The 25902-nt window shown below is 36.6% G+C and overlaps 2 protein-coding genes across 2 annotated transcripts in view; one reads left to right on the plus strand and one right to left on the minus strand.

Annotated features, from left to right (window-relative positions):
• Window positions 1-21558, plus strand: part of LOC145783187 (uncharacterized) — a 29326-nt gene extending 7768 nt beyond the window's left edge. The window contains exons 6-20 of the mRNA XM_082594985.1: window positions 1426-1499; window positions 1824-2027; window positions 5437-5621; window positions 7947-8052; window positions 8307-8447; window positions 8727-8767; window positions 9192-9359; window positions 9848-9959; window positions 10819-10947; window positions 11485-11655; window positions 11846-11953; window positions 14888-15004; window positions 15565-15642; window positions 16442-16570; window positions 19768-21558. Coding sequence (XP_082451111.1) covers window positions 1426-1499; window positions 1824-2027; window positions 5437-5621; window positions 7947-8052; window positions 8307-8447; window positions 8727-8767; window positions 9192-9359; window positions 9848-9959; window positions 10819-10947; window positions 11485-11655; window positions 11846-11953; window positions 14888-15004; window positions 15565-15642; window positions 16442-16570; window positions 19768-19917 — 1913 coding nt within the window. The 3' untranslated portion in view covers window positions 19918-21558. The remainder of the gene's footprint in view (window positions 1-1425; window positions 1500-1823; window positions 2028-5436; window positions 5622-7946; window positions 8053-8306; window positions 8448-8726; window positions 8768-9191; window positions 9360-9847; window positions 9960-10818; window positions 10948-11484; window positions 11656-11845; window positions 11954-14887; window positions 15005-15564; window positions 15643-16441; window positions 16571-19767) is intronic.
• Window positions 21559-23002: 1444 nt separating this feature from the next.
• Window positions 23003-25842, minus strand: LOC145783538 (uncharacterized). The gene is made up of 3 exons (XM_082595437.1): window positions 25706-25842; window positions 25171-25326; window positions 23003-24523 (listed from the first exon to the last, which is right to left on the minus strand). Exons 1-3 carry the CDS (start codon window positions 25768-25770, stop codon window positions 24277-24279), a joined length of 468 nt encoding a protein of 155 aa, XP_082451563.1. The 5' UTR covers window positions 25771-25842; the 3' UTR covers window positions 23003-24276.
• Window positions 25843-25902: the final 60 nt, after the last annotated feature.

Genomic DNA, 25902 nt, shown 5'->3' on the forward strand with positions numbered 1-25902 from the left:
ACAAAAACAAGCATGAACATAGATTTAGAAATATATCTGTCAATTTTACTAAACTCTGCAAAACAGTTACAAAATAAATTAAGTTTTGGCCACTATAATGCATTTACATGCTACCGGTATACAAATTGCAAATGGATTATATTATATATACTTTGATTTTGTAATTTTCAAGATCAACCTAACTTTGAAGGTAAATAGCATATCCAATACTGGTAGTAATTGTAATTTACCAAAAATCATTTCAGTAATCCCAAGTAGTATCATGCTTCAGCTTTTGTTTGCCATCTTCAAAATTTTTTTAAACATGCAGAGCGCTCTGGAACGGAGTTCGGAAGAAAAAAAACTAAAAATGAAATTTACGCCTAGAAGGCATGGTCAAAGGGCATTTTAAATAACATTTTTGAATTCTACACCCCCAAAAATGGGGGAATAGCATTTTTCCCCAAGTTTCTACCTCAACGTTAAGCCCACATAGACCAAAAACCACTGAAGCGGAACAAAAAAAGCCCCGAATTTCCCCATTTTTCACAAATTTCAAAATGCGATATCTCGGAAACCGCTTAACATAGAATGCTCATTTTTTTGCAAACTCATTTTTTCAATGAGATCTTTAATTTTGCCAAATATGAAAAAAATCTGAGACCATTGGTGAGCAAATTTCAAAAAATTTTAAATTAAAGATGGAATGACCCAGTCACATTTTCTAGATGCGCGCTAGAATGCGCGGGAAATTGTATTCTCGCAACAATTGTTCGTGCTATGCAATGACGATTTGTATTAGTTCCTGTGTTATTTTTCGGCGGACAAATATGACCGATCTAGATGGTACTTCCCGCGGACATCACATGCTGTGACGGCGGACATGTACGCCGTGAATTTCGAGGCCTGTGCATAATTTTTGAAACTTTTATGCATGCAGACTGTTCAGCTGTATGATCATAAGCTTAAGCCTACTGTTACTTTACTTTGTTTGTACGTCACAAACTGTTTTTTCAGAAGTGGGTTTGAAAGCACTGAATTTTAATTTGAAATTAAACTAAATGTAGACAAATGAGTGTTTGCTATAATTTGTATTGTTGTTTCACTTTGAGTGAAGATTTCAAGTTATTTTGAATTATGTGTTATACTCTACTACAAAATAGTAAACGCTTAGGTATGTAATAAAATGAAATATCATTATCATCCATTTTGCTTCAAAGAAGTTTGATCTTCATCCTGAAACATCAGGGTTGGTCAGTTTTCTGCAGCGACGCCTCCATCTCTATTGTACTAAATCCTCCATCGTCAGCATACTCCATTCTTATCAAGTGTATCTGTTAAAGCACCAATAACTATGACAAAAAGCAACGGACTGAGTACTGAACCTTGTAGATGAAATATACTTCAAGAGTATGATAAACTGACTACATTATTTTGTTGTTGTAGTATCTACATTGGAGAAGCAATCTTTACATGATAAAGAAGAATTTTCAGAAAAAATTCAAATTCATCAGAATAAAGTAAGTTTAATAGTATCATATTCCCCTTTTTGCTTTTGTAACTTTCTTGGCGTTAATGAATAAATGCAATGGATCATCATGATGATCCATGAAGAAAAAATTCAAATTCAGCAGAACAAAGTAAGTTTAATAGCATCATATTCCCCCTTTTTGCTTTTGTAACTTTCTTGACGTTAATGAATAAATGCAATGGATTATCATGATGATCCATGAATGATCATGATGATCCATTTAGGCTAACATAAAATGTTGGCCTAAATACAAGCTGCATGTATTTGCATTTCTAAATGTAAATCAATATATTTTTGTTGTTGTGTGCATTAGATGGCTGCTTGCAATGAATGTCTTGATGAAGATAAATTAACAATTGATGTTTTGATGCATACTGTGATCAAGGAACAAAATGAATTAACTAAAGCAAGAGAATCTATTAAAAAAACGAATTCATCTAACCTTGAGTTGTTGGAGATAATAAGCCAATTAAGGTTAAGCCTTAAGGTTTCTGACTCCATTAACAAAGATCAACAGGTAGGTATGTTTGTTGTTGGACAGTATTGCAAGCTCATTGTATTTTAGTAGAAATATTAAAAGTAGACTACCGATAATTTAGCTTTTTCAGAAAATTGCAACGCACTTGAAGGCTTCAGTGCTGGATCTGGGTGCTATATTCTAAATCAAGGGTGTCCAACCTGTGGTCCGTGGGAAGGTTCTGAGTGGCCCGCATGGTATTTTTTGATACCGTATGACTTATGTTATCAACTTAATCACTCCCGTATTAGGACATTTTGTGGAGGTTTATTGAGATTGCAGAAAAACTGAGTGAGCAGATTGCAAACGAATTTTACTAGTACAAAATTGCCAAATTCCCACCATTGTGGGCATTAGCTAGTGCGTTAATTTTCGGGTAAGTCTAATTTTGGTAATACACTACTCACTACTGTGGCAATCTTAACAGCACCTTTTTTATGTCACAAGTCATGAAATATTTTACAATGCATGATACGCCAACTCCATTTTTGAATGATCCTTATTTATACTATGGTATTTCATTAAGTTTGAAACATTGCATTCAAGATCTGTGACTTTTGCTCGTTTTCTATGCTTTAGGCCTAGCTAGGTAGTACACTGCAGTGGTGTCAACAAATGCTTATGTTTTAATTTTTGTGTAGGTTTACATTATTTAATGTAGTACTGTAGTGTAGACACTGTGTGTTATAATCTACTATTATGACCAGTAGATCACAAAAATTAGAAAAAAATGCGTTTCCTTCTGTCTATATCTCCTACTAAAGACGACCAAAAAATCAAGGGGAGCAAACTTCCCACATATCGGCAAGTTATTCTTAGCTTTCTGTCTTTCTTAATAGAGATGGAGGAAGAAACTTCAATAAAGAAATTTAAAAGAGAATTGTTAACACAAGCAGCTAATCAGACAACAAGTGATGTTCTGATATTCCATAAAAAAGCTAACATTCCCACACTACACTCAGTAAAAATGGCTCAGAAAATAGTGAAAATTTACGATGAAATGAATGGGGTTCTCAAAATTCAGCTGGAATACTACAAAAAGAATGAAGGCAAGCTATCTACAAGGATCAAATCATTTAAAGACAAGCTACAATTGACTTTTTCCTTCTGGCCTCGAGATGCAATGGAACGAATTCCGATAGAAGAAGATAGAGAATTTTTAAGGAGCATGCAAATGACGAGGGAAGCGACAATGGGTGGAAGCGATCAAGTAGACTACTTCACTGAAAAGTAAAAAGGAAGCTATCGAGAAATGCAGTTCAGAAACAAAGAAAGGAAAATGAATAGTAGCGGAAAGAAGACATGAAAACCATCATTCTTGAGAGCTCAACTGATAGTAATAGTGAAGAAGATTTAACGGATAGTATTGAAGTTTCATCTGCCGAACCTAAACGAAGACATAAGCGTACTATGAAAACAGGAACAACAATTTTGTTTCCCATGATATTTTGCAATCACGTGGCTTAGTGGCTACTAGTATAAGCAACAAGATAACACCAACTGCATTATCCACAACCATCCATTCATTAATTCAAAGTTGTTCTGGAGAAACCAATCGGATAAAACTGCACCCTGCAACTCACAGGTGTAGAATCAAGACTATTTTCAAAATCACTGAAGTCATTAAAGAATCTTGGTCACCCCCTGAAGTTGGCAACATCCACTGGGATGGCAAATTAATGGCTTCATTGCAAGATCCCAATAAAGAAGTTGACCGGCTTCCTATACTGCTGTCCGGTGTAGGTGGTGCAAAACTACTCAGTGTTCCACATTTGCCAACACGCTCTTCAGAAGCTGCAGGAAGACTAGTTGCAAATGCCAGTCTAGAGCTCTTGGATAGTTGGAGCTGCAGGGCTTGCGTTGCAGGTATGGTTTTTGACACGACTAGTAGCAATACTGGCCACAAAACAGGTTCCTGCATACAATTGCAGAATGACGTTAAGAAGGGTTTGCTTTGGGTAGCATGCAGGCATCACGTTTGTGAAGTAATCCTGAGTCATGTTCCCTGGTGGCTTACATATCCTATCAGCAGAGCTGCTCCTTTAAATGATCTCAAATTTTTAAAAACATTGTCATAATACACTGACACAAATTCTTTGGTAGCAGAAATTACAAGGAAGGTATTTTTAAAACACCTCTGGTACCTGACAGAAGAAATGGTTCCACTATCTCTCTTTAGTTCTGTTGTGTCCAACAGTGAAAGACAACCATTGCTCAGGCATTAATGCAGCAGCCAAAAGGTGATGGTATTTTCAAGAAAAGATTTGGAGTTGGATTTGGTAAACCGGTTTTTCCTGATCTTACATAATGTGCAAATGATAGAATGCTTTGCAGCTTCATAGGTCCCGATTCATGGAACTTATTTCAACTGATGAAGATCGATTCATCTTTTCTTAGCAAATCAGTGGATGAGTGGGGTCATGAACACTCATATGTAGAAGCAAAAAACAAAGTTGATCACTTCCATGTTGTTAATGATTCTGCAGAGCAGGGTGTCAAGTTGGCACATGATTTCCTTCCATCTGCTCAGCTTGAAGAACGCTACCAGAACATTCTTCAAGTTGTAGAAAATACAAGGAAGTCATTGCATGTTGGTTGGCATGGATGTGTTGTGACCAATCAAGTTTGAGTTAATAATTATCCAAAAATACACTTAATTATAGAAGATGAGTGTTCAAAGGTATAATTTATTTGCAAAAAAACTCAAAACCAGTAACATAGGCAGTAATTTTTTCAAAATTTTTAAAGTATGGATATGATACCATCAAATACAAGTTTCAATGAATAAACGTTTTCACCATTGAAAAACAACCATATAAAAATAACACCAATTTTTTTTTATTTACGGGCGGTGATTTGACATTTTTTCTTGAAAATAGTGAAATTAAGCATTGAAAAATTCAAATTAAATCTGCTAGTTCAATTTTCAACCAATCTTGTTGAAATTGCACACAATATGTTTTTTTTACCAAAAGGCACATATAAAAAAAGTAGAAGTGAATTTGATAAAGTTTAGTTTTTTGAGGGGCGCCTGCAACACCCTAATGTGGGGCGTGGCCCTTTGGCCAAAAAGATTGGGCAACCCTGTTCTAAAGTCTACAAGATTCACTGCTTTACTTGCAGTCAAGATTTCATTCTAAAGAAAATGTTGTATTAAATATTACCTGAACAGTTTTACAACTCAGTGTTTCTTCACACCTTTGAAATGTAGTTAATAATTAGTTGATTGTCGTACTGTAGTTGCTTGAAAGCAAAAATAATAATTGAAGATTACTAGCTGAATTGGGTGGGTGAACTACTACTAGTCAAAATACTTACCTAATTTCTCAAAGAAGCCATTTAATTTTGTCGCAACTAAATTTGCTGAAAGAAATTTGGTTGGCTGTCAAATCACTGACTTAAATTTTAGATGCTATTGAAAAGCAAAGAAAATCAACTTAACGCAAAGGTGGAGTGGCTTGAGACTGTAAAATTAGCCAATGCTCATTTGAAACAACAACTTGAAGAAGAGCATGTACAACTTGATAAAAAGCAAGAGGTGTATCTTGAGGACATCAAAGAATTAGAAAATAAATTTCATACTCAAACTATCAAGTTAGTGTGCTAAAACTTTGCTTTATTGCCATGTTTTCATGCATCTTTTTGATATGTTACAATTTTGTTGCATTTCTTGTTAGATCCATTTGAAATAGGACCTTGTCTGTTTAGCAGATTAGAATCTACCATCCATATCATTGGTTTGGTAGGTCCTTTTGTTTACCTTAAAACAGTTGCAAAGACCTCTGCGTAAATTTTAGCAAAATTTAGCACTTTGTATTCTAATTCTGTAGTATCACTGGCCATACAAGGCTAGTTTCTACCTATAACTTTATCGGAAATAATTGAAAGCATTACAAATCGAAGCCTTAATCTACGAACCTGTGTTTCCCATTAAATATAAGCCACTCATCTGAATTTCAAATACATTCGACTTCATTTGAAAGCCAGGTCTGGTTACAAGCATCGCCTGTGCTCCGTTTGGATACACGACTTTATGCCGCGTAACGAATGACGCCATCCCTAGGCGCAAGGCACATATTCCGCAAGATATGAATGACGCAGGGCTTGAATGCGCAAGGCATCAATAACGCGAGAATTGGTTATTTCTTACTAAAACTAATTGTTATTTGTTAAATATGGCAGTAATTTTGAAGAGTCCATTGGTGGTACAAAACTTAAAAATTGCGAATAGAATGTTGCTAATGGTAACTCGAAGCTGCAGGTTTTCCTCTGACTCTCTTCAGCACCTATCGTCAGAATAAAATAAGCTTAAAAGTGGTGAAGTATGTAGCCTATAGTAGAAGAAAAACATAATCTAAACTTGGCTAATCAGAATAATTCAAACTTAACGAAAAAGTTTTAAGACACAAACGAATTCTTTTTGGCGGGAAAAGATTGGATCGAGAGTTTTTATAAAGATTGCTTCCAGTACTGCGAGGTGGAACGAGGAACGGCCTTTAGCAAGAATTGAAAACATTTTTATTATACTCTAAAGTTCAAAGCACATTCTTTATTGCTCAGCAGGTGTTGTCTTATTGCAGAGTCACTAGGTATGTTTTTGTCATTTACAGTTTTGTAAGCACGATTTGGTTGATTTCTTGTTGCATGGTTTTCTTCTCTAATTATTTTTGTGGCATGTTGCTTGATTCGTTCCTCCAAGCGTTGGGACGTGCGGTCTATGTACCGACTCTGACAGTGGCACTTAAATTGGTAAATTACGTTAATGAATTTTATGGTCGGCAAGTAGTCTTTGTTGGTACAACGGAAAATTTCCTTGGTCGTGAAGGATATGCGTGGTTTGACGGTTTTAAAAATGTGATATTCAAATTTACTGGAAACAGAGCCCAGAGTAAAAGTGCTTTCCTCAAAGATGAAATTGCACGAGACGAATCTCGCCAGTCCTTCTTTCAGATGAAACTGAAACTTTGTTGGACCAACATCAGACAATTTCTATCATTCTTTGACCTCATCAGAGTTTGCAGATATCTTGCATCCATCAACCAACGCAAAGAAAATAAAATTACACGTCGCGATGAACGCAACCTACATTTTCTGCACACTCAACGCTTTGGCGTCTACGTTTACTCCTGCAACATTTCTAATCTATCGGACTGTAAATTATCTGAAACTAAACTATTTGCTTTATCTCTTGGCTTCAATTATTCAGTCGAGTACAGTGGCGTAGCCTGGCTCATTGGGGGGCACTCCAAAAGCACACATATTTAATCTAAAATTAATATTTAGTTATAGTTAATTTTTGGAGTTTTACCCAACCCATTCTCTAATACCCATTCCTGTTTTTATAATTTGTAAGCTGATGTCTAGGATAGTTGTATGTGTAAACTTTGCCATGTGATTGAGTCGTACTTGATTAGTGCAAACCTCACTCATCCTACAAAAACAAAGTCTAGATCTACTTTTACTATGCTGATCTACTTCTTCCTGCACACAACCAAGCTGTGCACATGGTTTGCTTGGCTTAAAGCAGTCATAACAGAACTATTCAAAAAATAACAAGTAGTTTTAGTAAGAAATAACCAAGTCTCGCGTCATTCATGTACTGCGCGGCATTTGCGCCTTGCGGCCTAGGGATGGCGTCATTGGGGCCGCGGCATTAAATCGTAGACCGGCTCCATTTACACCTTATGCACGCAATGTCAACCAATTGCAGTCTTTCGCCTTATACTGTCCAGTGTTCATCGCATAACATGTTAAAGTAGTGCTCAAGTTTGCGAATACTATGCTTCAACGGACGTAAAACCTCTGTGTCATCGAGTAATCCCTTGATGCAAAGCAAATAACTTTCAAACTAACGTTGTTGCCTGACATGAACATCACATTTAGGCAAACATGGCCAAGTAACGCACGTATGTTGTACAGGGCTGAGATGCTAGAAAAAATTGTTGAAGAAATGAATGGAAAACTAAAATGTTACTCCGATGATCTGATATCACTAAGAAGCTCTAAAGAAGATTTAGATGCCTCGGTAGGTAGAAAATTATTTTCTATGTTGGCCTACTTTGAAAATGTGCAAAATTTTACAAAATTGCTGGATACAGTTTCAGTTGTGTTTTTGAGGCAGTTATCACCAGATTATAAAAAGTAGAAGGAAAAAGTTTGAAAAGCCAATAGAGTATTGCTTGTCGAGTCCAATGATTTAATACCTGCCTCATGGTCTGACAAATTATGTTGTAAAACTAATCAAAATATTTGTCATTACGGTATCTGCGATTTTGAAAGGTTGCGCAAATGTCTGACCACAGAGAGGAACTTCTTGAAAAATACGCCAATGCATGTGAAGATAAGAAGAACACAGACCAATCCCTCAGCCAGTGCAGGGACACAATTTCTCAACTATTGACTGTCGTTGCTAAAACAGGGGTTAGTAAATTATATGTGAAGATTAGAAACCTTACTTTATTTAATTTCAATAAGATTTAATATTAAGCTTGTTTATAGTCAAATAGTAATCTTGTTTATAATCTAATCATATAGTGATAATAATTAATACTTTAGGGTCCCGGGAATTGAAACTTAATCACTGCAGGTACGGCACTTAAAAACAGTCCAAGATAAGAAATAGTTTTAAAATAAAATATTAAACCAAGATGATGCGGTTGCTAATATATTATGTTATCTGTCAAACGTTTTGCTATACAGGATCAAAACAAAGCTTTAGAAGAAAAGTTGAACCATGCCAGGTATGCAAATGATTATTTAGATCAAGTTTTACCATTAACATATATCTTTAAATGGAGGACTGGAGGTGGAGGTATAACGTAAAGTTGATTCTATCATCGACTGCATTTTTTTATAATCAAACAACTATTTTCAGATATACGTGTGGTTGTAGTAAAGTACTTTATTTTTCAAATGCACATTTTTCTGAGCCTTGTAAATGATATCCTGAAAGACGTCGCAATAGACAAAACCATTGGAAATCTCCACCATTACCGGTGACAGACTTTACATGTCATCGTTGCGGCACTGCGGCAGTGCCTGCCAATCACGCATTGGACTTTTTAGCCATAGGAGGGCCTGTAAATGACGTGTTTTTAAATTATTATACTTCGTCCCGAAATACTACCACATCATATCATATGTTTAATGTACACTTTTGTACAGCAATGCCAGACAACAGGTTGAGGCGGAATTACAAGCAAAAATTGAAGAAAACCTATCGTTGAAACTTCGGGTTGATGAAAACACTTCTATTGTTGCTGATTTGTCGGCTAACGTTGAGAGGCAAAACACAAATAAAAGTGAAATTCAGACGAAGCTAATCGAAGCATGGTAGGTACTTACCTTTCATAAAATGGCTAAGTTTGTTGGTGTGCCATCACAAATAAACGCTTGTATCTGATTGACAATGTGTCGGGGTAGGGCTATATGTTTTTCATTAAGTACAAAGTAGAGGTATTTTTACGTGCACTCGCAAAAAAAAGCGATTTTCATGAGATTATATGTTTAGTTAACACTAAACACTCAAATTAGTGTTCAGTGTTAACTAAACATAGCAAAATTCATGGAAAAAAAGGTTGCTTATTTTGAAGGTCGCTAAAATGTTCGTTAAAAATAAATGCATGTATTAAGATTAGTTGTTGATTGTAGTAGCTAGAAAAGTAACCTACCAAAGTTTATGATTCTATGAACTGTGTACAACTGTACATAGCACTGAAGTATTCCAAGAAAAATCAATAAAACAACAAATTTTGTTACTCGTGTAACGTGTAGATCTAATTCATCTTTATTTTGCAATGGTGCTTGTTTAATGTTTATAGTTCTGAAAATACTGAACTCAAGACTACAATAGTGGACTTCAAAAAGAAATTAAATAGCAAGGAAGAAGCTGAGCAAAAACTTTTGTCGAACATTCGTTCGTTGGAGGAAAACGTAAGCTTACCTACTGTAGACCTATACTGCACAGCAGGTGCCAACTTGCTCATCTCTATCATTTATGAACATTTTATCTGTTTGAAACGAGTTGTTAGTTGAAACGAAATTCTTCACAGAGCATTCGATTCGAGACATAATCAAGATAACGAATTTTGTGCCGAAACGAAATTGCTCTTCTAATAAATTAACTTGAACCTATACAAAACTTTTTCCATTAACGTGAAGCATTTGTTCTAAATAGTAATTGGCTATATCACATAGGTCCTATCGTGAAAAACAAGGATCCAGTTTTATTGCAAATCAGAATTGCTTGTATGATTAAGGCTTAAGCAATAAGCATTGAATGGATATTGGAAATGACATGGTTACATTACATTAACCTGCCATTTTCCTCACTGATTCACTCTTAAACATAATATTGTTATTACCACGTTGCAAGATAGCATAAAAATACCAGTCAAAACCATAAATTCGATTAGAATAACTTGAAATAAAGAGACTTATTTTTGGTAAAAACTTTGTGATACAGTATGTCAAATAAAAAAAAATGCAAATTTGGAACACAAAACAAGTTGTTGCTGTACTTGAGAATCAGCGTTTCATCTAAACTTTGTTTTCCTAAGTTTTGCAGCCACATGCCGCATTTCGCTTTTCGCGAGTCTTGGCTGGCCGCATTAAAACTGTCACTCATTTTTGTCTTTAAAATTCGCTCTAAGCTTTAAGATTGTATATTGCCCAGACGAAAACCGCAGATGCTGTTCCCGTAGGCCGCACTTTGGGCACCGCTGATCTAAATCATTTTTCTAGTTACAGTGAAATGATTAAATTTACTTGTGTTTTTGATTGATACCAACAGATTGAGAAAGAAAAGTCCAAACTTACTGAAAAGGAAGACCTTGTTCGCACTTTAAAGGAAACCATAAAAATAAAAGAAGCAGAAGTTGAGAAACAGAAAAATGCTGCTGATCTTGCCAACGGACAATTCGTAAGGCTGATCCGAGATTGTGTGCAATCTCACAAGAGTATGCTTGGTTGAATCAGCATAGTTGTATGACTACTACGTAGTACATTGTGAACATCAGTTATCCCTACTTCAATCATCATCAATCGTCACCTCCACTACAGCAGATTGCGCATCAACATGGATTAGATGTTTCCAAGAATGGCGATTTTGAGCTAACTCGCCCAGTGTCGCCAAATTGAGACCGATCCATGCCTGAGTGTTGTCTTGCCATCGTTTTGACTGTCCACCGCCTTTTCCTGTTGCTTCCACTTTACCTTCTGTTCAAACTTTGCTGATTCCGAATTTTGATCTTGTGCCTGGTGTGGCCGAACAATTTTAAAACTGTTGATACTTCAACAAGTTACTACTTCCTACTTCAATAAGTTACATTAACGGTTATATATTGAAGTATTTTATTTGTAAACGAAATATCTTGTTGAACCACGTTTACGACATATGCGAGAAGCTTAACTTTGCTGTAAGTAACAAAGTTGTTTACTCGGGTGTTTTCTTTGACAGATTGAAAGAGAAAAGTCCAAAGACACAGAACTTCAAGGGCAAATGAACAAACTCATAGAAACTGTGAAAGAAAAGGAACATCTAGTATACAGTTTACAAGAAGCCGTAAGAAAACACGAAGCGGAAATCATAGCTGGCAAAGAAGCAGCACGTCTTGCCGCGGGACTATACGTGAGTCAAACTGTCGAAATTATCTACGACGTCTACAACTGGATCTATAAACGCTGAACGTGATGAACCACATGTGATTTATTACTTAATCTCAAAATTATATTTAAAAAACAAACATCTAATGACAATTATCGCAAAGCGACACGTGGTGAGTGGTTGCTCAATGAATCGATGCTGTTTTACTTTGTAGGAAGAGCTGAACGTTATAAAAAATGATCAAACACTGGAACTGACCAAAGTATGTAGGGAACTGCAAACAGCTCGTGATGAATTGGCGCAAATTCAAGAAAACAATCGAGTACGCAAGTAACCTACCTACTAAACTGAGCATTAAATTAAATAATCAAATCGTTAGTTCTGATTGGATGTTGGATGATATACCCTCGGACTGGGAATATCCATGTTGAAGCCCAATCTTAGCAGTTTCGTGTATTCGTAGACAGATTTCAATCTTTTTATGGTCACTTTGTGAACATAATTTACCTCTACTAGTTATCTTCAAAACAGGATTTGTAAGTTTTTTGCACAGTTTCTCAGACAGAAGTTCATCCTTTTTACATTGATTCAACGTCTACAGACGGTTGCAAAATTCAATGTAAAAACATATGTTTTGCTGTCTAGTTTATCTTTCCCGGTTCATGATTTACCTTCAAGTGATACATTTACCTCCAGTTAAGGAACCTTATTGTGAACGCTTTAAAGGGTTGTCGTAGGTCTGCTCCTCATGGTTGCAATGTAAAGTAAGGCCTATCCCATCCGCATGTGTTTGAAATGTTGCTGTAAAGTATTTCATCCAATTTCATTTATCACCACCTTTGTCGAACCTTTATTTTTTTCTCTATTTGCAAATCTCATGATCCTTGTTTGGTCTTGTTTTAATATTAGTAGAAATTAAAAAATGCTGAACGTAAAATAACTGGTCATCAGGGATGGATCCAGCCTCTAATTTTTGGGGGGGTGCTGCTGAAATCTATTTTCATTCAAGGAGGTCGATCAGTGTGGCACTGTCAAAATGTGTCTCTGCTGTATTTGGCATACTGATAAGCATTCATGTTGTTAATACAGATGTTTTTGTTGGGTGCAACCTAGTTCGTACCCTGAACAGTTCATACCCTCAGTTCGTACCCAGAAAAGATCGAGAAAAAATTAAAAAAAGCCGAAGTCGCTGTTCGGAGTTTCCACAAACAAACTGAAAAGGTTGATTGAAAAAAATAGAACAAAGTCGAAGTCGCTGATCGCAGTTTCCATTTTTCCGCAGTTTCCGCAAACATTTTAAAAGGGTTAGGGTTAGGAAAAGATCGAGAGAAAAAATTAAAAAAAGCCGAAGTCGCTGATCGGGTTTCCGCAAACAAACAAACTGAAAAGGTTGATTGAAAAAAATAGAACAAAGCCGAAGTCGCTGATCGCAGTTTCCATTTTTCCGCAGTTTCCGCAAACATTTTAAAAGGGTTAGGGTTAGGAAAAGATCGAGAGAAAAAATTAAAAAAAGCCGAAGTCGCTGATCGGGTTTCCGCAAACAAACAAACTGAAAAGGTTGATTGAAAAAAATAGAACAAAGCCGAAGTCGCTGATCGCAGTTTCCATTTTTCCGCAGTTTCCGCAAACATTTTAAAAGGGTTAGGATTAGGAAAAGATCGAGAGAAAAAATTAAAAAAAGCCGAAGTCGCTGATCGGGTTTCCGCAAACAAACAAACTGAAAAGGTTGATTGAAAAAAATAGAACAAAGCCGAAGTCGCTGATCGCAGTTTCCATTTTTCCGCAGTTTCCGCAAACATTTTAAAAGGGTTAAGGTTAGGAAAAGATCGAGAGAAAAAATTAAAAAAATCCGAAGTCGCTGATCGGGTTTCCGCAAACAAACAAACTGAAAAGATCGAGAGGAAAAATAGAACAAAGCCTAAGTCGCTGATTGCAGTTTCCGTTTTTCCGCAGTTTCCGCAAACATTTTAAAATTTCTGGTAATGATCCTAAGTTTTCCAAACCGAAGTCACTGATCGCAGTTTCTGCAAACATTTTAAAAGGGTTAGGGTTGAGATCGGAGTTTCCGCAAACATTTTAAAATTTCCGGTAATGATCCTGAGTTTTTGTTTGTTTATGGAAACTGCGACTTCGGCTTTGTGCTACTTTTTCTCTCGGTCTTTTCAGAGGGAAAATTTTAAAATGTTTGCTGAAACTGTGATCAGCGACTTCGGCTTTTTTAATTTTTTCTCTCAATCTTTTCAGGGTTCGAACTGTTTAGGGTACGAACTAGGTTGCATCCTTTTTGTTTAATATTAATAAAGACCTGAAAACGGAGAAAATGTGCATGAAAAATCAAGTCTTAAAAACAAGCATGAATAAAAAACACTTATGGTATAACAAAATTCAAAAACGTGATGAAATTTTGGGAAATATTCTAAAGTTTAAAAACATGAGCAGTACAAAACACATGATTATTTCCATTGGTACACATTACATAATCTACACAGCATCAATTCGTTACATGCTGAGATAAAATGCTATGATCTATCAAAATATAAAGTAATACTAGTAGATTTCAATACCATTAGTTTATTAAAATAATAGCAGTTTGAAATTTTTGGGGGGTGCACACCTCCCCTTGGATCCATCCCTGCTGGTCATTAGTATAGTGACAATTAGAGCTTGAGCCGCAGCCCCGGAGCTTTGCATTTTCCAAAGAAGCTGGAGCTGTATGTAAAATGCAGGTGGAGCTGGAGCAAGTTGTTTGATAGACAGCTCCTATTCCAATTATTTTCATGAGATGCTATTGGCTGATTTAATTTAACAGCAACGCATCACAAAATTGTTAATTGTTGGCTGGTACTTTTAATTGTTGAATATTTGTTGTGAGTTTGCTATTTCGTAAGACTTTAAAGTTGGGGTGATTACTGATCGAGGGTAACTATTAATGAAGTCGTATATTATTCGAGAAAATGCGGTAATGAAGCTGAAGCAGTGGCATGAAGTGTCCTGCCAGGAGTGTCCTTGCAGGACACTTAAAGGCATGCCTGAAGGTGGACAGTGGACACGAAGATTGGCTTTCTTGCCTTCCCGTCCACTTAATCTAAATCTTCAACCACCAGGTGTAAGCCTGGATACGACAAACAAAAAAAAGTGGCATGAAAAAGATTCGGAGCTGGAGTTATGCTCTGATAGAAGAGAGCGCTGAAACTGGAACAGGTTCATTTTTATACCAGCTTCAAAGCCCTGCTGATAATTGCTGAATTGTTTTTAGAAAATGGTTGAGAACCTCAAAGTGGAACACTTAGTTGAACTGCAAAAGTTACAGGGTAAACTCAATGGCGCCGAAGATAAACTACTAATAAAATGTGAAGAATCCGCTAAAAAGAAGGTAATTTTCATACTTTGTTACTGAATTAATGTAACCCCGAGAGAAATGAGTGCAAAATCGATACTGAGCCCCAGATACAAGAAATGCATTAGATCTGTAACTGAACCATTTTTTTTGTATTAAGGAAGAGTTTGGCGATAGTCTGGCTGTGTGCCTCACCTTAAATACTGTATTAAAGTTTTGTCGTTTTCTGCGATATTAGAGTTCAAATTCTTCCTGCTTTATAACGACTCACTGGACAAAAACGCCTACTTTGAACTTCAATAGAAAACGTCAAAGCGTAATATTGTTGGTTGATATTTAACGTGAGAGGCACACAGCCAGCAGCCTGACTATCCCCAAACTCTTCTTAAATACAACTAATTGTACATTTAGCTAAAAGTAATTGTAAGTGCTGTACAACTTTTCACCGCCAATCCGCAAAGTCTTAGAGACCCGTATTGGGTCGCGACCCTTTGCTTGACCCACTGCCACTCAAACAGGTCACTGCCATTTTTCGACAGAACGTTTTAGTTGTTTTTACGATTGCACTTGTTTGACATAATTACTTTTATTTATAGCCCACAGTACTCATTCATACTGGTTCTGCAAAAAAGCGAAATAAACGTCCTCATTTCACGGCACTGACAGGACATGATGTAAGTACAAAAGGTTACATCAAAGTGTATCTTTTTTCTACTGATGACGTTTATGTACTTCTGCTATGTGAGCTTCATACGATTCTAAGATTAGATCGAGTGGTGTCGTTTTTACGACAAATTATTTCTTTTTATAAACTTTTATTCTTCCATCTTTTTACAAACTTGCGATTGTCTGTGAAACCGTTACAAACTGTTGGTCCTAAAAATTTCACGTCGCTTAAAGAGCGTTAAAACCACTTTGTTCAAAGTAGATTTTGTTTTCTGTGGCTTGTGGTTTCAAATCACAGCCGATATGATTAGTTTGTTTTGAATCTTTATCCTCGGACTGACAAAGCCTTGAGGGGTAATTCCTGGCAATTTCGCATACTTGTAATTGCTTTTGACACAGGGCCGGTTACCGAGATTGACAAAGTAAAATTTCCGATTGTTGAAGTGTTGTTGCCAGGGAATTATTCCATTCATTAGGTGCCGCGGAATAGAGAGCAGTCCTTAGAATACGTTGCTCAAGCGCACACCCCGAGAGTTGAACCAGCGCCGCTTGACCTTGAAGCTTCTTCGTTCACGAAGTCACGCGCTAACCAACTAAGCTATCGGGGCGGACAAGCATATTTCATAATCATCTTTGGACTTCCATAATCTAGTTTTGGTGTGGCACATCTTGCAATGAATTTGTAAATGGGCTGTACTACGGCATAGTGTTGTGTTTATTTTTGCACTAATTTGAATCACGTTGGTTAAAAATTTTAATGGTTGCTGTTCTTAAATTTATTTAATTTCTCAATGTCTTGTGTTAAAGATATCGAGCGACTTTGATGAATCATTTTCTGCTATGCCCGTTTCTACTGAAATATACTCCAGACCACGGCAGCCACCACCACGCCATAGCACGCCGATACGAGCTTCAATGCCATCGCATAATTCTTATGTATGTATCTGCACATAGAAGTTGCTTAAAAGGTTGTTACATTCAATAGGGGATTGGGTTTTGGTGTTCACTGTTGATATTCACAGAGTTTTAGCTCATTTTATGCACTAAAATGAGCACAAATTACGGTATAGGCAATACGTTACGGTAACTAATATATAGTGTACTATATCAATGAACTTCTTCTTCTTCTCTCGTTTGACTTGTAGTAGCTTAGATTGGCAATGCCTCATCGTGCAGCCATGATACGGTAGTTGGGTCCAGTTGTCGAATACCAATGATTCCACTTGGGGGCCGTAAGATGGGGCATTCGTGAAGTATGTGTTGCATTGTTTGTTCTACCGCTCCGCAGACACATATCGGCGTATTATGCAACCCCCATCTAAATAGATTAGCTCCAGTGCAGCCAACGTCACATCTGATCCTGTTCAATGTGACCCATGCCTTTCTTGAGAGGTCTGCTCCAGGAGGGATGGAGAGTGCTGGTATAACTGAAAACTGGGGAGGGATATGTGGCAGCTCGTTCCATTCCTGGGCCCATGTCTCCATGCAGCTGAAGTTCTTATCCACAAGCTGTGTAGCATATCGATGGAATAGGCGCCTTGATGACAGGCGTTGAGGTCTGAGTGGTCCATATCTTTTGGAGTGACTGTGGAGAAGGTGTTGAGGATCGAGTCTTGCATGCAAAGCCAGTTTGTGAGAGGCTTCTTCCCTACGGACATGAGCAGGAGCAATGCCAGCCAAAGTTGGCAGATAAGCAGTAGGTGTGGGGCGGAGACAGCCAGTGATGATGCGCAAGGTGTCGTTAATGCATACATCCATCTTTTTTGTGTGTCTGCTACGGTTCCACACAGCTGTGGCATATTCGGCTGAGCTGTAGACCAAGGCTAGTGCACTTGTACGCAAGGTTGGTGCTCGGGCTCCCCATCCTGTTCCTGCGAGGCTTCTCAATAGGTTATTTCTCGAGGTAACCTTGGCACGGAGTGACTCGATGTGGGGTCTGTAGGTCAACTGTCGGTCAAGTTTTACTCCAAGGTAAGTTGGGTTTGCAGTATAAGGTAAAGGATTTCCTTTTAGCGAGACAGACAGTTGACGCTGGGAATCAATGAACTGGTATCCATGAACCACCCAACTTCAAGTGCTACCAGTGATGAGGATGGGGACTGTTCGGTCCCAGTGGTGACCATGTTAACAGTCAACCTTCTTTGTTGCTTGTCTAAATTTCCTTTTTCAGTTTATTTATTTCTTTTATTCCTTTAATTTCTTTCATGCATATAACCTATTATGATGAGTATTGAGTATTATATAGACTATAGAGTATTATGATGTTCTTTAAAGTCTAATTGGTGAATGTGCAGTTTAGTCGACTGATACAGTTTAACTTAACGATAAAAAAAAGTAGACAGTATCATACTTAATTGACAAATTTAAGTTCTTTGAATTTAAATTTAATAAACTTGAATTTTCCAATTTTAGTGTGAAACGCCATACCTTTTTTGATTATTTTTTCACACTACGTATCATCGGTGAAGTCAAAAGAAGATTTTAATGAAAAGTTTAGTGACGAAGTTTTATTTTGGTAACTTATCAATTTCTTGATTATTTCAGAATAAACATTTCAGAGAAACAAAAGTACAAATGTTGTTCCAACATTTAAATTTAGACAGATTGTTGGACAATGTTGGACTGTTGGTGTAAAAAAATAATCGTTTTTTTATTTTTGTTTTTTTTTTCATAAAAAACAAATTTATTTAAAAAACGAGCACAAAAAACGACTCACATCTCTAACACTGAGTGATGCTTCTGACAATCTAAGCCAGAGGTCACCATTTGGCGGGCCGCATGTGGCCCGCCACGCTGTTATGTGCGGCCCGCAGAAGGTATCAGCGTACAAGTATAACTAAAAATACTTTTCTTGAGTTAAATAGCATGAAGGCAAAAAACGCTTTCTGGGAAGCATATTTTCGCTTTACATACGATTCCACCGACCGACCAATCAGATTGTAGTTCTAGCTGGGGGTCGCAGTTATTCCAATGCGATGTCCAGCCACACTGTCCCAGTGGTTTATTAAAACGCGTACAAAGTGGAATTATTATGCTTCCGGGCAGTTGTAAAACATGGACGAAAACTCCTTGTTGCGTTATAATCGTTTTGATTTTTTTGGAAATCTCGGGCACAGGTAGAGCGGGTGTTGTTAAGTGGAATAGTTAGGCTACTGTTGCTCAGACCCGCAGTAAAATGTTGCATTCTAACAGTAGGAAGCGCAAATTAACTGAAGAAGGCAGAAGTTTTAATGAAAATTGGACGAATGATTACATTTTTGTTTCTAACAAAAGTAAAGCAACCTGTGTCTAATATGCAAAGTAATCAGTAGAAAGAGTAGGCTACAACGTAAAACGCCATTACGAAAGTTGCCATAATAAATAGTTGTCTAATAATAATCAAAGAAAGGCGGTTTTATAGACTCTCAACAAAAAAAGATGAAAAACCAACTCATTGCTTTTTTATAAGGAACACTGTTCATGAGTTACGATAGAAACGTTTTTTCGGTGATTTCCACAAGCGTTTGTTTCATGGTGCCTGGTTTCTTTCTCCATGTTATTGGAGTCTATTTTTCGCTAATAGGTTTGCAGGTCACTATTGTTGCCTGTACTATTGCAATGTGTCCAACATTTCCTTGTTTACGGAAGCTGTTAACTGCAAGATATCATTTGCGAAGCGAAGTGACAACACCACTCTTGCTTGGCGATGAATAGGCCTATTCTGATGAAACCGCCCGCTTCGCTATACGTGCGCAAAACAAGTGGCCTCGTTTATTAGATATTGTTAAAGAAGTCAAAAGTGTTATTAAAGGAACTTGGCCTGGAAGTAGCTTTGTTCGACTAAATTTGTTGCTGCGGTATTCTAAGATAAATATTAACAACATGTAACGCTGGATAGCCTATGGTACGAAATGCGTTGTTTTCTAGCATAAGAGTCAACCTACCTAAAATTTTATTAGTGCGGCCCGCCACAGCTCTCCTTAGTGTCAAAGTGGCCCGCATGCAAAAAAGGTTGGTGACCCCTGATCTAAGCTAAATAAAAGGTAGGTTAAACAGAATTTTCTGGTGTTACTTCACGAAGAGAGACGTTCTGTGTTCTTCTCTTTCACAATGACAGCTCCACTGCTTTTACAAGTTAATATTTTTCTATTCAGTCTTGTAAAAAGATGAAATCTTCGACAAAACCATCCTGGAAGCACACGGCTTCACGAACCACTGTGAAAACTCCCGCAAAGAAAAACAAAACTATTTCCAAAGAAGACAATTGGTTTGACACCGATAGAGTGTACGGGTTTTTTGATTGATGCAATCAATTCAGTATTACATTATTAAACATAGCACAGTGGTATTCTTTTTTCAGTGCTGCACTAAGCTAAACTGTTGCAATAGTAACGTACATGAAGTCAGTATTCCTCTAATCAAAACTTGTTCGGAACAAGCAGGGTGAGTAGTAATAAATTTTCAAAAAGTATTGTAGGCCTGCTTTCTGATCGATCAAGGAAATATTTAATCTGTCATATTAGAAAGGTTGTAAAACTTAAGGCTGCTTTTTTAGTCTGCTTGTAAAGGCTTTAAAGGCATACTAAATGAAATTTTCAAACGGGAATTAAGCATTAAAGTGTGTAAACTGAACATTCAAGAATACATTTCAAAACAAATTACTGAAAAAAAAATGTTTTCAATGGCACTGGCAAGGCCCAAAGTTCAATGTTTCATTTATTTTTAATTTTTTCAAAATGACCAAAAAGTGGAAACACTGCTCGAGAATACGTCATTATCGGCAGCAATAACAAAAGCCACGTTACCACATCTGATGCTTTAACATCAGATCTGATGTTTTGAGCAAACTGTCTGATATTTTTATGTTGAAATCTGCTGTTTTGATGTACATACATACATACTAATAGCCTACAGTTAAATCGCCCGCAGTAACAACTATTGCTCGATCAGCTGATTGCTAGTCTATAGTGACGTAGACTGTACAGTCGCACGCTTCGCTGCTCACGCCCATTCCCGTTTTGAAAGCTCTGGCAAAGGCACGCGCGGAATGCTGATCAGACCGCAATGGGGCAAAATTTTATTGAAAATCGTTTTATGGTAGCGTGTTAAACACAAAGAACGTGTATAATCGCCAAGTCAGGTTTTTCCTTTAGTATCCCTTTAAGCACAAACGCAGGCCGGTCATCGATTGCGACAAACTAAAGTTTCTGCTTGTAGTTGAAGTGGTGTTTACTGTAAACTTTTGCATCCACTAGGTGCCACTCCTCAGATAGTTGTTTAAATGTCCTGTACGGTACTGTATTACTGTTATTGGTAAGTTGATCTAGTATCATTTATTACAATATACTTCCGTTGTTGGTTAACCTTTAATGTAGATTTACTGATTTTTGTGATACTATAAACAGGAAGTTTTTATTAAATACTGCACCAGCACTCTGACAATCGCATTCTTTCTTGGGCTCCTCACTGTGCTAGCGTAAGAAACCAACTCCAGCGTTGAAACAAATTGCATGTAATTGTAGCTAAATTAGGCTATTATCTTTTGCGATGTGGATTCTGCTCTTTCAAGGTTGTGTTAGATTGTCTGGACTTCGCTCATCCGTTGCGTCTTGTGGCAAACATCAGCTACGATATTTTGCATGAGTATTGACCACTTTGAATTTTTATTCCATGTTGCAGTCTTTAAAATACGCTTTACCTTTGCCTTGCACAGCATTTCAGCGAAAGCTTCTAATATTATTTAACATGAGTTTTGTTTAAATTATATTAACTAAAAATCATAAAGAGTAAAGACACATGCACTTTTACTATGAAATTCTGTTTGTTTTATTTTTTCTTCACAGTTTTTTTTATATATCCGTATCACTTAAATTTTTCATTCAGAATTTGTAGCCTATATTTTTATGCTGATCGTAAGTTTTATCTTCGAATGCAATGTTTTAGTACCTTTATCAACTGTTTTTTTTTTCAGTTCTTGTTTAATAAAGTTATTTTTGTTTAAGTTTAACTTTAAAGGAAGACTCTTGTGCAAAGGTAGCCTACCGCAGTGTTTTTTAAGGTGTTTTGGGGGACCGTTTCGGTCCCCCAAATTTCTCCAGCGGTTTCCCAAAATTTGGACTTCCAACTACAGTAGAAAAGTAATGGTTGTTTCTCGCTATGTCTTGTCGATAATACGAATATAGCCTACGATCAATAGTTCACGTCCGGAAAAAAGAATAAGTGGAGGTACAGCTAACAGCTGAATCAAAGAGTTATTCACAAAAGAAGTGCACCTTCGATACTCGTCAATGTTTATTTCTGATTTATGGCGCATAATGATCAGTTTTTACGTGTGGAAACATAACAAGCAGAAGCCAACAAGCACACTTTGTTTGATTGTGCAGCAAACTTGTTTGGCGGCGGTGTTGGGCAGGCTGTTTGGTCGCTGTCACAATCATTTAAGCTGTGCCTTGTCGAATAATTCATTTTATGTTGCGTTGATTGTATGTGGTTATGGCTATTTTTTGGTATTTAAATGAAAAACTTCCGGTCTCTTAAAACTACTTAGCGGTCACCCAAACCTTAAAAAAAAACTGGCCTACCGTAATAGGAAATTGAGCTGACAGGTCTGTAGACTGTCGTACCAAGGCCACATGGCTCGCTCATAAATAATTCTAAAAAACATTAACATTGATGTCCTCCGGTGAATTCAAACCTAATATCGAGGACCTTGTTGAGAAACGCCTTTAGCAAATTAGCCTGAGAAAAGTGAACACAACGCCAATTTCTCCATGATGAGCTAACGCATTAAGAGTGTTCACGACCATAGGCACTCGGCAGTCTTGATATCGTGCCAAGGCCAATCAACATAGTAGGCTAACTGTGTACTTTTTTTTTACTCTTAAGTTGTAGCCTACTAGTCTATAGCTTAAATTTTGAAAATTAATTTCCCTTAGCCTATTCATTTTCTAAATTTTAAAATTCTTCCAAGGTGTTGCGACCGTGCCAAATTTTAAACTGATTATCTTGTTTCGGTATCAACACGTTTGCGTTTTGTCGCTTCTGCCTTTTTCTAGACCTTTGATGTGTTTCTCAAATATTGTTTTTCGTTATGATGGTCATAAAAACAAACTGAACTGCTGATTTCAATCAGTAGGCTATTTTGTTACGTATGTTATTTATTGAATTTTTATGCTATTGACGGACCCTTGCGTTAATTAAAGGTTTTTATTTGGTGAGATCCTTGATGTAGGCTAGGTCTACGTAGACAAAACAACATTAGGTTATTGCCTATTGCGCCTAACTAAAAAAGGTGAAGTTTTCTGCAGGCCAGCCCCGTACATACTCTCTACCAAATTATTTGCTTTGTCGAAACTCTGGTGTCCCACAAAAATATTTTTCTTGGTTCGGTACTGGTCACAGCCTGTGTCAAAGTTTATTGAGCGATCTCAGTGTTTCCAACAGACTTTCAAAAACTTAGTTGTTGCAATGTAGATCACAAATGATTTGACGTAGGCCATTAAATAACAACATAAAAAGAGCACTCTAACGCAATAAATTTCAGAAAAGTGAATCTAAAGCTACAATAGCCCATTAAATTCAAGAAATAAACGACTTCTAAGTCTTTCTGCAATAGGGCGAGCGCTCAAGAACTTTAACTTCGTTAGTTTCCAATTCAAATTGTCACCACTATCATTCTAACACGGGGACTAACGACTTTAGTTGTAACGTATTGCCATTGCTAACACATTTAAGGAGCTTGGTAGTGTAACAATAGGTTGCATGTGCACAAACCCGTAGGCATTTATTTTAACGGCGTCAAACAACCTACATTTTAGCAAAAAGCCTTATATGGGCACTGTGGTTTAGAAAACTTTATGAAGCAAGGTCACATGTTGGCAAAACACAAATCTCAGTGTAAAATTCTGCAATAAATAATAAAATAAAAACATTTTCCTTTACGGTCATTGTTTGCTTTATCCTCGGACTAAGGAATCTTAATCCCGGCAGTGTCGCATAGCTTGCTTGTGGAGGCTTTAAACTGCTAACCAATGTTGACAGTGAAGCACTCAATGTTCGACAATCTGCATAGCCCAAAGGCGGAAATAGACACTTTGTAGCTACAACTTCATTACAAATAATGTTGCACAAAAGCGTAGGCCTACTTATCTATAAGTGAAGATCGTGTATACATTTAACTAGAAAGTTAACTTGCGTAGGAAATGATAGCTATCAACACACAAACATTGTAATCTTGAATAGAAATAAATATATCAGCTTTCGTTGAACAGCATAAGTAAGTTTACTACTTTGTAGGCTATGCTTCGCTGATGAGACAAATTTATCTTGCCTGAGGTGAAAAGCTCTCATTCGCATAGATTAATCTTTAATTTAGACGTTGTAAAATAGCTAACAACAGTATAAATTGAAGTTAACAAACTTCGATTAAGTATTAGATTATCTTTAATGGTCTTTTTGATGATAACAATAGCTCAGTTTTTTGTAATGTTTATAAGATATCAATTTCTTTTTCAAAATGTTATTCAGAGTAAGTTATAAATCAATCCTGAAAGTTTCAAATATTGCAGCAACTCTTCTCAAAACTTGTGGCCTATCGGGCAAGTTGTTCAAATGCTTGTTCTCGCATGCTTTTTAGAGTACCGTCTTCAGTACAACTGCGAATATTAAACTTCAGCTCTTCCGGAAAAACCCACTTCAAGATGATGGCTGCTATTTTTTTCAAAGATCGTATTTGTTCGACTGTTTTGGCAAGGCACAAGTTGCGTAGCAGTTTCAGAACTGCTACTGCTGCTTCGACTGAACGATTCCCAACCTGGCATAACGCTTGATCCTTCGATAGTTGCTTTCGATTGTCTTCTATTTCTCATCAAAGACACCTCCTGGCGTCGTTTTCTCACTGACTTAAGTCTCCTGTTGTACAAAAAAGCAAATCATCAGTCGTCTACCTTCCAAGAACCAAACAAAAAATAATAAAATTTACTCCTTTTTTCGTTAATTTTATTTTAATAGAAATTAATGAAGAAATCAACCAAAACATCTGATCAAGTTTTCAAGGCGAAATAGGTTGTAGGCTAAGTTTGTTTTACTGACACCCCCAGCAGTTGTTCGCTTCTGCCAAGTCAGTAAAGCTGAATGATAAATAATTGCAATAAAGATACTACTTTTAGCTCAAAGAACCAACTTCATAATTCTATAGCTAATAACAAAGCTTTTGTGACTATACATCGCTTTAGAAACTGTTTTTTCAGCGGCATCTAATGGATGGAATAGTTCCCTGGCAACAAGACTTCAACAATCGGAAACTTCACTCTGTCAATCTCGGTGACCGGGCCTGCGTCAGTGATTCAAAGCCTCTACAAGTATGCGAAACTGCCAGGATTAAGCTCTGCAAGAAGCTTTCCCAGTCCGAGGATAAAGATTCAATCAATCAATCAATCAATCGCAATGAAGCCTTATGAAACAGGATAAACAAAACTTTACAGAGTTGAATCTGCAAGGGCTGATCTTATATTTTAAAAGTAGCCTATATGTTTTTTTTTTTTGTAGTTATCACCTACCTCCAAGTGAAGAAGCAAACCACAAAGGAAGCAAATACAACGCATAGGACAACAGCAAAGATAATGATGATTTCTATATTTCCCACCGATTGATTTTTCCAGGTGAAGTCGATATAAATTTCTTCACATTGTTCGCCTATGAATCCCCCAGTGCACCTGTAACGAGTTAGTAAAGCACTTTTACAAGTCTTGAACACTAAACAAGAATAAACAAACCATTTCACATTTCAAAAATTTGTTTCAATTTTTTTTTTCCATTTCCTGCATTAATACGCTTTATAAAAATAAACAGTCAAACTCAAAGCCAGACATTAAACCTTCAATTTATAGCATTTATAAAAGCAATTGTAACTTATTTTGATTTTACGTTGAAATGATCAAAATGCTGTAGACTAAATAAATAACCAATTTTAAAGATATTACTATTAGCAATAACTTAGCCTACTTTATTGGAAGTGAAAATGCTTGTCACATGATGTAAGTTAAAAAAAGATAAAAACTCTTAAGATCCACAGTAGGTCTACATGATACTTACTCGCAAATCATTAAAATATGATTGATGCATTTTCCTCCATTCAAACAGCCACATATATTCGACATTTCTTTTGGTATTTATTTTATTTATTTAATTTATTTTTTCTAATACAATTTGCTTTGCTACAAATGTATTTCTCTGAATTATTAAAGCATTGTTATTCATAGATAAGGTTCAACAGAAGAGATAAGAAAGCG

The sequence above is a fragment of the Aplidium turbinatum genome, chromosome 14 (assembly GCF_918807975.1).
Source record: "Aplidium turbinatum chromosome 14, kaAplTurb1.1, whole genome shotgun sequence".
NCBI lineage: Eukaryota > Metazoa > Chordata > Ascidiacea > Aplousobranchia > Polyclinidae > Aplidium > Aplidium turbinatum.